Source organism: Symsagittifera roscoffensis, chromosome 1, assembly GCF_963678635.1.
Source record: "Symsagittifera roscoffensis chromosome 1, txSymRosc1.1, whole genome shotgun sequence".
NCBI lineage: Eukaryota > Metazoa > Xenacoelomorpha > Acoela > Convolutidae > Symsagittifera > Symsagittifera roscoffensis.
The window spans coordinates 70,341,706-70,359,580 of NC_087062.1; the positions used below are offsets into that span (position 1 = coordinate 70,341,706).

At 35.6% G+C, this 17,875-nt stretch overlaps 1 protein-coding gene across 1 annotated transcript in view; it reads left to right on the forward strand.

The window, feature by feature from the left end:
• The window catches only part of LOC134856964 (muscarinic acetylcholine receptor M1-like), an 80,992-nt gene that overhangs the window by 2,939 nt on the left and 60,178 nt on the right, over positions 1 to 17,875 (forward strand). Inside the window, exon 3 of the mRNA XM_063873275.1 lies at positions 7,433 to 7,632. Coding sequence (XP_063729345.1) covers positions 7,433 to 7,632 — 200 coding nt within the window. The remainder of the gene's footprint in view (positions 1 to 7,432; positions 7,633 to 17,875) is intronic.

A 17,875-nucleotide genomic window follows, 5' to 3' on the forward strand; every position in this document is an offset into this window, starting at 1 on the left:
GATAGATAGATAGATAGATAGATAGATAGATAGATATATAGATAGATAGATAGATAAATAGATAGATAGATAGATAGATAGATAGATAGATAGATAGATAGATAGATAGATAGATAGAAAGATAGATAGATCGATAGACAGATAGATAGATAGATAGATAGATAGATAGATAGATAGATAGATAGATAGATAGATATATAGATAGATAGATAGATAAATAGATAGATAGATAGATAGATAGATAGATAGACAGATAGATAGATAGATAGATAGATAGATAGATAGATAAATAGATACATAGATAGATCGATAGATAGATAGATAAATAGATAGATAGATAGATAGATAGATAGATAGATAGATAGATAGATAGATAGATAAATAGATAGATAGATAGATAGATTGATAGATAGATAGATAGATAGATAGATAGATAGATAGATAGATAGATAGATAGATAGATAGATAGATAGATTGATAGATAGATAGATAGATAGATAGATAGATAGATAGATAGATAGATAGATAGATAGATAGATAGATAGATAGATTTATAGATAGATCGATAGATAGATAGATAGATAGATAGATAGATAGATAGATGGATAGATTGATAGATAGATAGATAGATAGATAGATAGATAGATAGATTTATAGATAGATCGATAGATAGATAGATAGATGGATAGATTGATAAATAGAGAGATAAAAAAAATATGACAACTTGAAATTGTGCCACCCAGAACAAGCTTTTTCAATGTGTTAGAGAAAAAACCAACTATCTAAACCATGAACTGCATTTTCAATTTTCTCGATTAAACAAAACTACAGAAACGTTCTCGATGAAACTCTATTTTTTTTAACCACTTTTACTGGGCGTTCGACGCTTAATCCGTCCTCTGTGTCATCTTCGCAGAGTGAAACATGATACTTAAATCATTTTGTTCACCGCTGTTGGTTTCCGTTCAAGACATCCATTTTTGTCGGCCAGCACTAGAGCTTTCCTATGGGCGCCTTCGGACCTCTTTATACTGAAAAATTGAGGAGGTAGCGCCTGGTTTTTTTTTTCAAAAGAGCCTTTTTTATCCAAAATTTGACGGCGGAGCTGAAGTTGTACAAACTGTCAAAATCTTTATTTCGGTTTTTTAGATAGATTGCACATAACTAATTTGAAAAATGACCATTGATTTATCATTTTGTTTCAACCAGGGACACAGGATCGACTTGCGGTGATGAGCTGAACAGCTCGCATGACGATATTCTTTTACGTGGATAACTCTTCTCAACTTAATTTACTTCTGCTTTAGTTATTCCCGGGTCGCGGTTGTGGTTTTATGATCGGAGGGTCACGACCAAAGACATTTCCAGACTACTGCGACCGAAATTGAATATTTTTAGACCGCCGCGAACAGTTTTTGGTATTTCCAGACTTTGCGGACCGAGGCAATGTGCCCGAGACCGGCGCGTCTCAAGGAAAGTTAACTGGGACTGGCGTGACCGAAGAAACATTAGTCGCGGCGGTCAAAAAATTAGTCGCGGCGGTCAAAAAATTAGTCGCAATGGTCGAAAATTTAGTCGTGGCGGTCGAAGAATTAGTCACCCCGCATCCAAGTTTAGGCGTAAATAATCGATTATAACGGATTGTGTGCCGCACTCTCGTATCCTGTAAGATCTAAAAAACCTGGTTCAACCTCTGTAAATTATCGGCAATTTAAACAGATAATATGACAATATAAAGATAATATAAAATAAGGCAAACATCAGTTTAACATTTTCGGTTAACATGTTATCGAACGGTTTTTCAACAACCTCCAAAATCTATAAACATTTTGATGGCAAACTGACCTTAATCGGACAAACCAGTAGTTTTCAAGGCCTTTTGTCTAAGCAAATCTAATTTTAGCTTTTTCACTTTCGCGCTATAATGACGTCATTAATTTAAGCGCGAACATCTTCCGCGCCCAAAGGAGCAAAAACGGGTGCGAGTTTTACGGCCGGTCGAGTTAGCTCCCCGGAGCGGGTGGTAACTACGGCGGATCGGGCTATGTTGTCTTTTCCGTAATTAAGGGTTTTTATACGAGCCAGAGGGTAGTGTCCCCTTGGGCTGCGTTCGTCAACAATCCACACTAAATCCCCTGTTTTTAAAATAACGTCACTATCGGAGTGCCACTTACTGCGTTTATTTAGTGCTGGCACATAATCTCGCAGCCAACGACTCCAAATTGCGTTGGCGTAGCTTTGCGCTCGGATATATTGCTTTCGATGGTCGAAGTGCTCCTGGAAAGAGAGAGAAGGAAAGCTAGTACCATTTCGGCCTAACAAAAAATGATTAGGAGTTAACACCTCGAAACCATCCGGACTTGCACTTACTGATGTTATAGGTCGAGCGTTCAGTGATTGTTCTACAAGACAGAAAGTTGTTTCAAGGACTTCGGGAGTGAGCTTTCTACTTCCTATTATTGCGTAGAATACCCTTTTACAACACCGAACGAGGCGTTCCCAAGAACCACCGTGATGCGGGGCTGCCGGGGGGTTAAATTTCCACTTAATACCTTTTTTCGCCAGCTCTGGGGGTGCTTGATCGTTCCATGACTGAATACATTTTAAGAGTTCTTTCTCGGCTCCCACAAAATTGGTGCCGTTATCAGACCAAATGACTGATGGAGTGCCGCGACGGGCAATGAATCTTTCGATTCCCATTACACACGAACTCGTGTCCATGGATGAGACAATCTCAATATGTACAGCTCTGGTGGTCATACATGTAAAAAGGAAGCACCATCGTTTTTCAGAACTCCTCCTGATTGAGACGTAAAAGGGTCCAAAGTAATCAACACCACAGTTTGTGAAGGGAGGCTGGCGGTAACCAAGCCTTTCAACTGGAAGCTCTGCCATCATAGGTGTGACAGTTTTGGCTTTGCGCTTCCTACATATAAGGCAGTGGACTTCAATGGACTTCAATAAAGAGCGAAGGTTCAAGATTGCGAACTCTAAGTGAATTACAGCTCGCAGGTAGTCTAAGAACTGGTGCTGATAGCGATAATGAATATCACTTACGAACAATTTCACCAAAGAATGCCTTCCATCAAGGATTATAGGGTGTTTTGTGTCATATTCAGTTTCAACTAGGCGGCGAATTCGCCCAGTTGAACGAATGAGGAATGCAGGACCCATAAACGGTGCATACTGTGCAATACGACTAGACTTTTTGACGGTTTTGTTGCAGGATAGGAGTAAATATTCCGCTTCAAAAGATTCCTTTTGGGAAATCATCAAAAGTCGTTGTTTGGCGGTTTCTAATTCAACCGGATCGATTATTTCCTTGACTTTAGTGCGGTAGTGCCGGTGTTTCGGACTAAGTCTGAGCATGAAGGCAACCACTCGCTGGAGTTTACGAAACGAGCTGAACTTTTGCCAATCAAATAAAATGGGTTGTTTTTGATTTAGTGCAACGTTTGAAAAATTAGAGGCTTGCTGTAAGCCTTCATTGAGGTCACAAGCGGGACCAGCCAGGCGGATTTTCTTAAGTATTTCTATGCTCGGCTTGAAAGGCCACTCGCCACTTTGCAGCAGACTTGGCCCGTTCACCCAGCTGCTTGTTTTTAAGGACTCCGCTGAGATTCCTCTGGTTCCCGTATCAGCAGGGTTGTCTCCACTTAAGACATGAAACCACTGGTCTACGGTCGTACTTTCTAGAATCTCTCCAATCCGGTTTGCCACGAACGTGGGTTGCTTACTACCTGAGTTTAACCACTGGAGCACAGTGGTGCTGTCAGTCCACATGAACGTGTTTGACACAGGAATGGTTAGAGCTTTGAGGACATCTTCCTTCAAGCGGGTAGCGAGTAACGCGGCCTGCAGTTCAAGCTTCGGTATGGAAAGCGCTTTCATGGGCGCCACTCTTGCTTTTCCAAAGACGAAGGCAACTTGTGTTTCGAGTGAAGTTTTCACACGGGCGCGAAGAAAAGCTACAGCACAAAAAACTTCTTCTGAGCTGTCACCGAACATGTGTAACTCAACCCAATCGACTGGTCCGGAGAAGTAGCTGCGCTTTATACTCATTTTCCCTAGAGATGGCAAACCAGAGTGCCAGGCAAGAAATTTTGTCTTGATATCAACGGGTAGCTGATCATCCCATTGTTGACCATGAATGCGCCAGATTTCTTTCAACAATAATCGCGCTCTTACGGTATAGGGCGCTACGAGACCTATGGGGTCGAAAACGGAAGAAACAAAACTTAACACTGTTCGCTGTGTTATCGAATTTTTAAGTTCACGATTGACACCACGGCTTACGACCAAAGTGTCGTCAATATGGTCCCACTTCAGACCAAGAACATGAGAAGAATTATCCCCACAAGTTACAATATTTTTACTTTCCTGTTGCGGCGCGCTTTGGGGCGGGTTTAACTCTTTATTAATTTTAGTTACGTTACTTATGAACTTAGTTAATTTAAAACCACCTAGAGCTAACAGAGTAATCAACTCTTGACTCATTTTAAATGCAACATCAGGGTCCTCAAAGGAGTCAAGGTAGTCGTCCATATAAAATTTCTCTAGAACTGCGGACGCTGCGTCAGGGAACATCGCCTGATTATCCGTTGCAGTCCGTTGCAATGCATAATTTGCACACGTTGGCGAATCTCTTGCTCCAAATATATGTCTGGTGTACTGGTGTACAACCACATCGGCTGTGGGGTCCTCCCGCCACAGAAAACGAAGAGATGGTTGGTCCTCTGGAAGGACGCCGACTTGTAGGAACATCCCTTCAATGTCAGCCGATACGGCAAAATGATGTTGACGAAAACGGAGGAGAACGAACACAAGGTTCTGCAGTAGGTCGGGTCCTACTAGCAACGATTTGTTCAATGACGTACCGTGGAATTTAGACGCTCCGTTAAGGACACGCCTCACTTTACCAGGTTTGTTTGGGTTCACCACGGGATGGTGAGGAAGATACCACTCGCGTATGCTGCGGTTCGAAAAATTATGGGGAGGAACTTGATCACTATCTCTTAAACCGAACCGACATTGTTATTTGGCACGACGCTGTTAATAACTCTATTAGTCGACACCGTAGTAATAACTTTAACGCACTAACTCCTAACCAGCTTAAGAAGATTCTTTTAAACTATAAACGCAATATTTATGCAATCGTTTACTGTAAGCGTGTAGGCACGGAAGATATATATAATAAGTTGAAAGAGTCAGGTATATTAGTTATTAATATAGTAACAGACCTGATATCTAGAAGGAAGCAGAACCTCACTGAGTTAGGGCAAAAGTACTTAGAACTACACCAGGATCCCTCTCTAGAACTGAAAACGTTTACGATCCTTAGGCGTTATAGCAAGAATTTGAAGTATATTATTTCAAAGAAAAATACTCCTAAGCCAGGAAAACGCAAGCGGCAAGCTAATCGAAACAGAAGAAATGCTGAGCAGCACTAGGAGTTAAATAAATTGCTTCTCTAAGGTGTGATATTGTTTAATGAGTCAGAATGTATTTATTAATACTAAATATAAGGTCTTAAATTAATTATTCTTCTTTTTTTTTCTCTCTCAAACTGAGCAGTTGAGCGGTTGAGTAGAAGTGAACAAGTTTAAAAGTAATCAAAATGACAGAACAAATTGAGTTAAAATATCGACGATTGATGAATGGTCGAACATCACTAGAAAATGAGCTTTCCGTAGTTCACAGTCGCATAACTGAGAGTTTAGAGGGACCAATTCGGAAAACAAAAATAAACGCCTTAATTGAATCTTGCAAGAGTATTCTCGAAAAAGCATTGGCTAAAAATGATGAACTTGTGATATTAGCTAATAAAACCGATAACCATAGCAAATTATTAACGGAGTTGGCGGACCAAAATGTGCCGCACTCTCGTATCCTGTAAGATCTAAAAAACCTGGTTCAACCTCTGTAAATTATCGGCAATTTAAACAGATAATATGACAATATAAAGATAATATAAAATAAGGCAAACATCAGTTTAACATTTTCGGTTAACATGTTATCGAACGGTTTTTCAACAACCTCCAAAATCTATAAACATTTTGATGGCAAACTGACCTTAATCGGACAAACCAGTAGTTTTCAAGGCCTTTTGTCTAAGCAAATCTAATTTTAGCTTTTTCACTTTCGCGCTATAATGACGTCATTAATTTAAGCGCGAACAGATTGTTATGATGATTTTTTGACAATTATAATTGATTATAATTACAAAAATTAGGTGTTTAAAGGATTTATAATTCATTGTAATCGTGCTATTTTCCAAGAGATTATACTCTCCTATGATCGATTATAACTGATGATAGTTCTTACAAAAAACCCTTAGAATTAATTATGATCGATTATAATCGATTATAACCTCTTAATTTGCCAACATTTTTTCAATTCAAAGCTATATTTGAATTAAATCTTATGGGTTATTATTTTTGTGCTGATGAGAAAATCTCTAAATGAGAGATCTCTTGAACACTTTGGTTCATCTGAACACAAAGTTTTACCTCGAAACATAAGTTTCATAGAGATCCTTTCATATTAGTGGAAAGATTGCCGCGGTAGATGAAAAATAAATCTTCCGAATCAATCATGAAACTAAATCAATTTGCTGATGTTTTGGTGGTTAAAAAGCTTAAAATATGCATCACAAAACAACTCTAAGGGAGAGGAAATGAAAAATAAAACTTATAAATTTGAATTGATTGGAAAACTTTAAAAACATTTTTCTCAGTTTTCATAGGAGCCAACGTCTACAAAAAGCATAAAATATAAGCAATTTAGATGCGAATTCGAAGACAAAATGGACAAACAAAAGTGATTATAATCAATTATAATCGATTATAATGAATTTTTGTTCAAAACTAATAAATTAGAAACTTTAATAAAAATAATGGATTTTTATCAATTATAATTGATTATAATCAATTATAATTGATTATAATTGTATCGTAAAATGGACGAATAAATAACCGAGTATAATCGATTATAATTTGACAGTATAATCGATTATAATTTGACATTAAAAAGGGAGATTATAATCGATTATCAATTGATTGAAATCGATTGTTTCTCAATTTTAGTAAGACTGGTGCTAAAATCGTAATATAATTGATTATTAACGCTTGAAACTGGATGCTGGACGGTATGGTTTTCTTATAAATAAGATAGTTGATGTTCTGCATTTTTTGAACGCCGCGACTAATTTTTCGACTGCCGCGTCTATTTTTTCGACCATGCCACGGCTAGTTTTTTGACGGCCACGACTAACTTTTTGACCATCCCGACCGAGATACGGTGTTTTCCATAATTTGTCCGCGACTTAAGACCCTGTCCAGACTATGAAATTTTGATCGCCGAATTAGAACTTCCGCGACCGACAAAGTCGAAAAATTGGTCGCGGACCTCGAGCCGGGTTCCCTTTCTTTAGATCACTCATAACTACTTCTTGGTGTCGTTGTCTGTTGCGGACGGGTGTGTGGGGCTGGTGAGTGTCAATCTGTGGCTCATGCTCTACTTGGGGGAGGGGGTTTGGCCTCTGGGTTGGCCAGCATGTGTAGTGTGGATACTGCTGGACTATGTATGGTGCACATCGTCCATATACCACGTCTTCATAATCAGCATCGACAGGTCAGAGTAGAAACACTTTCACTTCAATTTTTTGGTTCTTATACGTTGCCCCTCCCCATTAGTATAAAAAATATACCACCACAAGCCATACAATTTTGGACAACATGTATGCCCCCCTCCCCAAATAGACCAAATTAAGATCCTCCACCCCAGCGTTCATTTTCATTTTAATCTACTTAGCGCTGTAAGTAAATTGGCTGACAGTTTTGGGGGGAGGATGTTAATTTGGTCCAAGAAAATTGCATTTTTTTTACTTAGAAATTTGAAAGAAAAAGAATTTAGAATTTGAATGATTTGAATTTTTCATTTTTGAATCAAAAACTTGCTGATGGGCTATAATGAGAGAAAACATTCGTTAAAATATTTTACTGTTTCTACATTTTTGGCTGTGATTTAAAAGTCAAGAGGTAGAGTTTCAAGTGGCTCAGATCTATTTCAAGCTTTAAGCGTGGTCATTTGTTTGTTGTCTAGTGATGGATAATCCGCTACTATCAGTTTCAAGTCCACCATTTTCAAATCTGCTCTAAAATAAAAACCGAATCACGGGATGCGTTGACCGTCTTGTTTATCGATTAAAAAATTTTGATCCCAAAATTGCATGTTTTTGCAGCACTCTTCCCTCTAATCAAAAACCTACGACGCTAAAAGTAACTGCTTTGAGAAATTTTTGAAGGGCTGGTCAGCTAAAAATGAATATAACTTAGTGACGGGCGGTGACTCTTTTTGCGAAGAAATTTTCCATTTTCTGGGGCGGAGACTAGTCCACTATTAAGACTCCAGGACATCAGATGACCAGCAAATTAGGTCCAAATAATGGGAAGGAATTTAGACGATTTTGCAAATTATAAATAAGAGACAAAACTAGACAGAAACTTTGCAAAAAAAACAATTATTGCCTGTCAATTTTCTACTTCATGCGATAGCCATAAAAGTTGGTCAGCAAAGCAATGAAAGGGGCAAATAGCAAATTACTTTGCCGTAGTATAACTTTTACCTATTTTTGAATCAAGTTACAGTAATTTCATGAGAAAACTGAAATTAGCCATTAAATTTTGAGAAAAATCGGGCCAGCTTTTTTCTTTTACGCTCAGACTATTTTATGTCCAGTTTTTTTACTTCCAGACTACCAGGACCTTCATGAAAAATCTTAATGAAAGAAAATCAATTTTTAAATTTTTGTCTAGTGTTCTGATTTTTGTTCCGACTTTCGTAACGAAAGTAAAGGATTATTTGTGCTCGGGGTGGTTTTTTTCTTCAGACAAACTTCGACTTTTTAAGTAGCCATTTTTGACGGAATTTTTCTTTATCATTCAACAAAAAGTATTGTTGTTCTGAGCTTAAGTTTGCAAAAAATAATCTGTGATCGTTTTTTGTCAAGTTATGAGGGTTTGAAGATTGCCATTCTGGCCAATTTGGGACAATAAACGAGCGACATATTTCGTGCTATTAACGCGTAAGCGGAGATTTAACCCGTCTTAGAAATTGTTCCAAATTGGTCAAAAGAAGCTTATATGCTATAATTGATATGTTACCAGGATCGAAATTTATCCTTTTGTTCTTTATATGACGTGTGGGGGGATGGTTTTAACAAAATATCTCAAGTTTATAAAAAAAACAAATTTTCATTTTATTTTATTACACTGATTTTTTCTAATGTTATCACAGCTTCATAAACTTTAAAAGGCAATCGGAACTTTCAGGGCTTCGCCCTGATACGAGCAGTCTTTTTAAAAATATTTTTTCCGGCTTTCGTAGCAAAAGTAACGGAATATTTGTGCTCTGGTGGGTTTTTTTTCTTCAGACAAATTTCGACCTTTTAACTAGCCGTTTTTGACGGAGTTTTTCATATCATTCGAAAGCTATTGTCGTTCTGGGCTTAAATTTGAAAAGATAATTTGCCTGTGATCATTTTTCGTTAAGTTATGGGGGTTTAAATATTGTCAATTTGGCCAATTTGGGACAATTAACGCTCGATATATTTCGAACTTTTAACGCGTAAGTGGAGATTTAATCCGTCTTAGAAATCGTTCCAAATTGGTTCAAGATTTCCTTTATGCCATAATTGATTTGTTAATAGGAGCGAAATCTATCACTTTTTTTCCAAGTTATTACAGCTCCATAGACCTTAAAAGGCAGTCGGAATAATCAGGGCTTCGCCCTGATACGAGCAATCTTGTTTACTTTTATTTTAACAGGTCGCGTCTGAACTTGACTAATCTCTTAGTGATCTCTGTCCGAGTGAGCGAGTTCAGTGTTATTGCGCTTAGTTGGAGTTAACACAAATCTTAAATGAGCTCTATTTTTAACTTTCTTATTTTTCTTAACCTTAACTTAGTTAGATCAATAGAATAAGTTATGCAGTCGTCTGTAAACGACGAATCTAGCATAAGGGGAGTCCACCATTCTGGCAAACTCACACTACTAACCCCCCAATCCCCAACTCCTTGGGAAGATTGGAGGGATAGGCTTCACTTGTCATTAATAGCTAAAGGAAACATTGATATTGAAAACTTAAAAAAACCAAAAAAATTGTTGAAATAAAAACTTCTATAGATAGAAAAGGAACGACAAAAGGAGTCATTCACGGCAAAATGCATACTCTCGCTTTTGGATGATTAAATCAGAAAAATTTAATCTAAAAGAAATTACGCAGTTTGCACAGTGATTGCACAGCAGGGATTGCACACAGAGGGATTGCACAGCAGTATTTTTAGACTGCAGACTTGCAACCCCTCTTTTAGCAATTTTTCAACGAAGGAGCTAGAAATATTAACCATCGTTTGGTTCGTCGAACGCTAAAAAATTACTTTTTTGAGGCAAAAATAGCAGAAATCACAAGGCTTTATTTTTGGCAATATCCTGTGACCACGGTAGCTAGCCATATCATATCGTAGTTGCTTAATAAAATTGGTCGATTGACTTTTATCTGCTAATTTTACCGTAATACATCTAGCCTGATAGACATGAGTTTTTCTGATTTAATTTTGAGAATTCTAAAAGTAAAAACGGTATGGGAAAGTCGGAACAAAAACTCAAAGCGTACCCAAAGACCAAATTTTCTACATTTTCCGGGGTCGAAACAAAAACTTATTTTATGGAAGTAATTTTGTTGATATTAATGTTTAAAAAAACGAAATAAACTTAAATCACGTTTCGGATAAAATAGAGTAACCATTTTTATTTTCAGAAAAGCTCTCAATCGGGGCGTCTGTAAAAGAAACACCAGCGGTTGGCTTGATCGAAGAAATTGACCGCAAACGAAAGATAACGCTTTCGCATTTTGAAATTTTATACATACTTTATACATTTCAATGTTTGTATACGATTCGTCTTTTTGGGCAAAATACTGAGCAATGCGTGTTTCAACATAACAAAAATTTTATTTTCAGGAAACTTTGATTTTCGTTCTCTTTTTTTCCCTCTGAAGTTGTGACATTCAAAGCTAACTTTTTGAGGTAGATTGTTTTATGTCTACAAGCTTGGCTTCTTGGAACAAGTTTGTTTGAGATCATGCGTAGCTTTTAAGTCCGTGCTTTATGTTCAAACATTCTCGACCAGTTTTCGGACTGACGCGATTTATTTCCAGACAATCACGACTTATTTCCAGGCCATTGGCCACTAACGATATTGCAATTGACTTCCAGACAATCGCAATCGAAACCCAAAATTTGCAGAAATTGTTTGAAACAAACCACTTTCTCATTTTCAGCACTTTTGTTTTTCGCTTATACGATCGCACTAACCTTCGCTATTTTGTGCAATAAATTTTGATCTATGTGAGAGTTCGTTCTATAAACGATATAAATGAAAAGTTTTTATCTAATATTTCGTTTATTAGTATTGATTTGAATGTGATGTGGCAGAGTTTACTCTAACGGAAACTTGGGTTGCAAAATGTCCATATTACCAGATTTGAGGCTTACCATTCAAATAACCACCTCAGACGAATAAATGAATGAGTGTGCCGTAACCTTCTTCTTATTTTTCCAGCGAACGCGATTTTGCCCGGGCCTATGAAAAGTTTATTTCATTAGGCGCCCATTAAATTGGGCTTTGTTTAGAGCAATAAATTCGAATAATACGACAAATAGGAGCTGCGGGACTTTTGATCTAAGCCCAATTTGGGGTCCCAATTCCCGGCTCGTTTTTAAAGCACTGATTGCCGCTCCATTTTTTATAGAAAGTGTCTCCTCGCACAAAGAAAAAGACGTTATTTAACCCCACTAGATAATTTCATTCACATTTTCTTCCCTAACCTTCAGGCATCATGAGACTTATTATGCGTTCAATTGCTATTCATGTGTTCGAGATTCTGTTCACGTATGACGTAAACAACCCAAAATACAACAGAAATGGTTTTTATCCGTCAAAAAATTAAGCAACGGCTATTTATGGCTGATTGAAGCGCCTTAAGTCCATTTTAAATCAAATTTTGAAGCGGTGGCCCTTCAAAAACTGATCAATTGTTTAAAGTGGCCAAGCTTACGGCGAATCGCAGAAATAGTGAACAGTTGTCATAATTGAACAATGTTGGCTTGGAATATAAACATTTGATGGCATCTGTTTGTAAACGCTTTTTTTTTTCATGATTGCATGATTTTAATTCGAAAAAAAAATTCTCATTCGAAGCGGTCATAAGCCAATTGAATTTTAATTGCGGTTTTGTTTCTGTTTTCTTCCGAGATAGCCTTCCGAAGGCAAGATAAACGAAATAGCCTTTTTTTAATTTAAAAATAGAAACAGCTATTCATTAACAACAACTTTATTTGTGTAAAAAACTATGTAAACTACTATGTAAGCCATGTGTCAAGTAAAGTTCTAACTGCGTTTTTTTCTTACTTTCAAATAAATATCTATATGCTCGTGGTGTTTTTTTTTATTCAGACAGGTTATAGAAAAGTTAACTGCGTAATGGCTTCAATCCGCACACCTTGGGAGTGCCAAGCGAGTATGCTTGCACTTGGCTAAAGTGCAGATTTGGCGATGGAATAATACTTTGATAGTTTGTTTCAATACGCGATTTATTAATGCATGACAAATTATCCGCACTCATAATTGTTCCAAATTGAACGATAATTAATTAAATCTGAAATTAATATGATAATTCATTAAGTCCATAAACGGCTCAAATTTTGACACTTTGATATTATCAGCCTAAAAATTGTGGTTTGTCAATATTTTTGTTTTACCAAAAACAATACGAGATTATTTACTGGACAGTAGGAAAATTCAGGTTTTTCCCCTTATACGAGCAGTCTTAATAAAATTATTGTTCCGACTTTCTAAAAAAGACGGAATATTTAAGCTCGGGGTGGTTTTTTTCTGCAGAGGAACTTCGACTATTTAATTAATCATTTTTGACAAAAATTTTGCTACATCATCTGAAAGCCATTGTTGTCTTTTGTGGTGTAAAATTTGCTGTTTTCGCCAGTTTGGGACAATTAACGCGTGATATCTTTCGCGCTATTAACACGTCAGCGCAATTTTAATCCGGCTGAGAAATCGTTTCACATTGGTTGAAGCTTTTTGCTATAAATGCTATATTACTAGAAGCGAAATTTATCACTTTGTACTTTTTATGATTTTTTAAACGATATAAATAGAAAAATTCAGCAATTGTTATACAGAAAACAATTCTTCATAGACGTTTTAAGGCATTCGCAACATTCAGGTCTTGGCCCTGATATGAGCTGTTTTTTTCAAATGAGGCGGTTCGGTAGACAAAGCCTTTCTTTCTAGACTTGTCGAAAGTGAGTCAAAAGACACTCGGAGTTATCAAAAAATTTAATCAAAGTTCGATAATGTAGCATGCATTCAGTTGTTCACTAATTGATAAAAAAAATTGTTATCAATTGAAAAAACTCAGCCTTGCTTCTCATTTTGAATTATATAAAATAATCCTGAGAATCTAATATTACCTTTCACCCGTGAATAAGTGAACATATCATTATTGTAGAGCAAAAGAAAATGAACGCAACGCTGGTCCGTGCTGCGCGCCTTTAGTGGTAATTGATATTTTTGCACCTCTCCTCCTTTCAATATCAACTTGTTGTTCTGACTTTTGTAACGGAAGTAACGGATTATTTGTGCTCGGGCTGGGTTTTTTTTCTTCAGAAAAATTTCGACTTTTTATCTAGCCATTTTTGACGGACTTTTTCTATATCATTCGAAAGCTATTGTTGTCTTGGGCTTAAATTTAAAAAGATATTTTGCCTGTGATCATTTTTCGTAAGGTTATGGGGGTTTAAAGATTGTCAATTTGGCCAATTTGGGACAATTAACGCTCGATTTATTTCGAACTATTAATGCGTAAGCGGAGATTAAAAACGTTTTAGAAATCGTTCCAAGTTGGTTCATAAAAGCTTATATGACGTAATTGATATGCTACTAGGAGCAAAGTATATTACTTTGTCTTAATATGACAAGTAGGGCGATGTTTTTATAAAAATTCTCAATTTTTTTTAAGTTCAATTTAATTTTATTACGTTTCATGTTATTACAGCTTCATAGACCTTAAAAGGCAGTCAGAACATTCAAAGCTCCGCCCTGATACGAGCAGTCTTGTTTCCTTTCAAATAAACATAATTGAATTAAGCATCCAATAATTTCTCTGATGCTCATTCAGTGAAGTTATAGACAAGATTTCTATGATTAACAGTATCAAAAACTTTACCTAAAGATGAAACAAAAACAAAATTTGTATCGACTTTCAAGAATTTTCTTGATGAGTTCAGTCTACTGTAGATCTGCTTCTACAAATGAGCAGTTGTTTCTACAACCAAATTGAAAACACAACAAAACATGACTAGCCATATCTGCATCAAGGATGCGATCACGAATGTTTGAATTGATTTCTCGAATCCTTCTGATAATTTTAAATTTATCAGTAAATAGCTTTTTTTCGTTGATACCGTTTTCTACGAATCCGAAATTTTTTTGTCTGGTTAAGTACAAGTTTTTAGCAACCAAGACTGTCACTTTTTTGGTTTTCGTGTACGGTTTTTGTTAATTTTTCTTACTAACAAAAATTTTATTATATTTGCTAACAACGTCTAATTCAACTCGTCTAAATAAACATTCTGAAAACAAGCAAAATCAGAACTAGTACTCTAGATTTTTTTAAATTAGGACTGAAAAAGATTTGAAATATTTTTCTCATTCTCCTCTAAAACTTGTTGCGAGGAAAAACTACATCTAGGTCCAAAAAGTTCTCCATACTTTTGGTGATTGGAAAAGATTTAGTGAATATTTTTTTCATTCTACTTCAATAGCTCAAAAGAACCAACCGTTTTTTCCTACCAGCAGTCACTCAGATATGATTTCAAGAAAAAAAAACGAAAACAAAGTTCTAGAAAAATACATTTTAAATTTTTTTCTACAACACGCTCGTTTTCTGTTACAATTGACCTAAATAAGAAAAAGGATTGTTTTTTATCACCATGGCAAATTGCAAAACCAATAGTCCCAAATTGTACAGTTCCTGTTTTATGTAACGGAAACAAAATAGATATATTTTGATGCGTAGACTGTTGTGACTTCTGATACTGCGCTTAGATTACAAAACATGCATTTATCCTCACTTTGTCTTACTAACATAATTATACCAACAATGATTTATGAGTTTTTAAAAAAAGCTTTTCAACATCTTTTTTTTAATTTTAAGTATTTGCTGAACTCTAAACTGAAGCAAAATAAATTTTTATCGAATAGTGCCTAATGGGCAACCTAAGTGCAAGTTTATCGGGCTGAAAAATTAATGAAATGAGTTTTAGTGGGACGATTGGAATAATAGAACGAACTCTAGCTCATTAACACGAGATCATATACTTGAATATCTGCAATGGCATTGATACTTAATGTGCACGAGCTCCTAATTGATATCACACTTCAGTCTAGCCACTGTCTGTCAAAATCTGGCTTCTTCGAAGATGCCTTATGAAATTTTCCTGGGGAAAAAAAGGCCTTGGGCAGAAAAAAAAACGTTATTTTTCATGAGACATCTCAGCTGGCAAATGATACCAACTTGAATACCGACGGCTACAGTATACAGGCGAAGCAAGTCTAGAAAAAAAAATCAGTCATATATTTTGGCGTCAACTATTGAAAAGTTTTTGCTTGATTTTCTGTCGACATCAGCCAAAGAATAATTAGCTGAGTTCTAAAATCATATTCACTATCCATAAAATTGCTAACATACTGAGCTTATAAAATCTGCTCAAAAAATTGTATTTCTTTTGCATTTGAATAATTTCGAAAAAAAATTACAGTTAATGACACAAAAGAACGTCTATTAGCTATTTAACTGTGTTTGTTTGACTTCAACTTCCTGAAACTTTGGTAATTTTTTGCAGCTTAAAATTTGAAAATTTTTGAATCAAAATTTAAATGAGATTTTGTACCAAAAACGTGTAAGAGAGGAATTTTAAAAAAACTAAGAGTGATGTATTGTGCCAAACGAATTTTTTTTGTAAAATTTTTGTTCTCAATTAAATGGAATAATTTCGAATGATTCTTTTAAATTTTCCTACAAGGTTTCTCTGAAGTAAGTAAAATCCGGCAGGAAAAATCACCCACTCCGTAGTTCCTTGCCATTCTTTTGAGAGTGACCGGAACAAAAAGGTCATTCGTCAATTTTGGATTTCACTCTAGTTCAAAGCAACCTTCAAGCTACCTATAATACCGCTCAAGATTCCCTACTGAAATCTTTGACGAAACTAGGAGGTGGTATGAAGTTAAGCCAAAGTTCCGACTCACTACCTGATTGTTTTGAACATGGATTACACGGTTCGATTGCTTACTGATTGTTAACCCAATTATAATTCTGAAAACGTAACCAAAAATTCACCCCTGGTCTTAATTTTTTTCTATGATAAACTATCTGATAATCAAATCTGATCAAATCTTTTAGAATTTTGTGATTTTCTTTTTCATCCAAGAATATGCTTCGACAATAACTTTGGGGTTATTAAATGTGGTAAAATTGAATCAATTACCCTATAGGAATTGACAGGAACTTTTGCGTCCGAAAAAGTCAACTGAGCTAATTTTTATTTCAGCTCCAATTTTGCCCGCGATCGCAATCTAATTAAATCAATTCATGCCTCTGTAAACTTTGAGTGTTTTTGTCACAACTTGATGGAATCGATGACGTAATTAATGTATCCTTATGATTTTTTTTCTAAACTTTCGGCTACTTGAATCAATTTTTTTACAAACAAAGTTCAGAATGTGATTTTGAGAATTTTTAATTTTCTGACTTGCTTTGGTGATTATGTGGATTGGAAACCAGATTCAATTCGCTTATCCGACAAAAAATTAGTTCAAGAGAATTTAAGAACAATAAAAAACAAAATGGTCCATTAGACTAAAAGCTTACCAGATTTAAAAGATAGGAAAAGGGATTGACTGTTAGTTTTCGAATTTGAAAACCAGATCCTCTCTAAATGAATCAGGCGTCAAACGCACAATTAAGCACAAGAGATGTTAAGTCATCCTAGATTAATATGGATCTTCAATTTAATTATCGTAAAATGAATTTCGGAACTCCGGATCTAACTCAAGATATAAGAATCAGCTAAGCATGGATGGCTCTTTATTTGGGTTCAAAAATACCGATTAAAACCAAGAGCAATACAATATATAGTACAATACAATACAATACAATACAATACAATACAATACAATACATATACATATACATATTCATATACATATACATATACATATACATATACATATACATATACATATACATATACATATACATGTACATGTACATATACATATACATATACATAAACATATACATATACATATACATATACATGTACATGTACATATACATATACATATACATATACATATTGGAAACTGATCTAAACTACATTTTATGATTGGATAAATTAGATATTTTACCAATGTAAAGTATTTAATATTAACCAATCATGATCCATCTAACTAACAATCCAATTATTTGTAAGTGCTGAAATTACTTGTAATTTCAGCACCAGAGAGATTTGAATTTAACTTAGAAATTAGTTGAACTCGCCCGAGTACTTCAGCAGCCGCAATAAACCAGTATACCCTAGATCTATTGAGCCTAGCAGAGACTAGTTAAACAACCTGAGACTAGACAGTATAAGAGTAAGATTAGGATCGGTATTAGACTAAGAAGTTGCACGAATCTATCCGGCCGAAAATAAGATAGCGTGACGAGCAGACGGTGTACCCTATCCGAAATTAC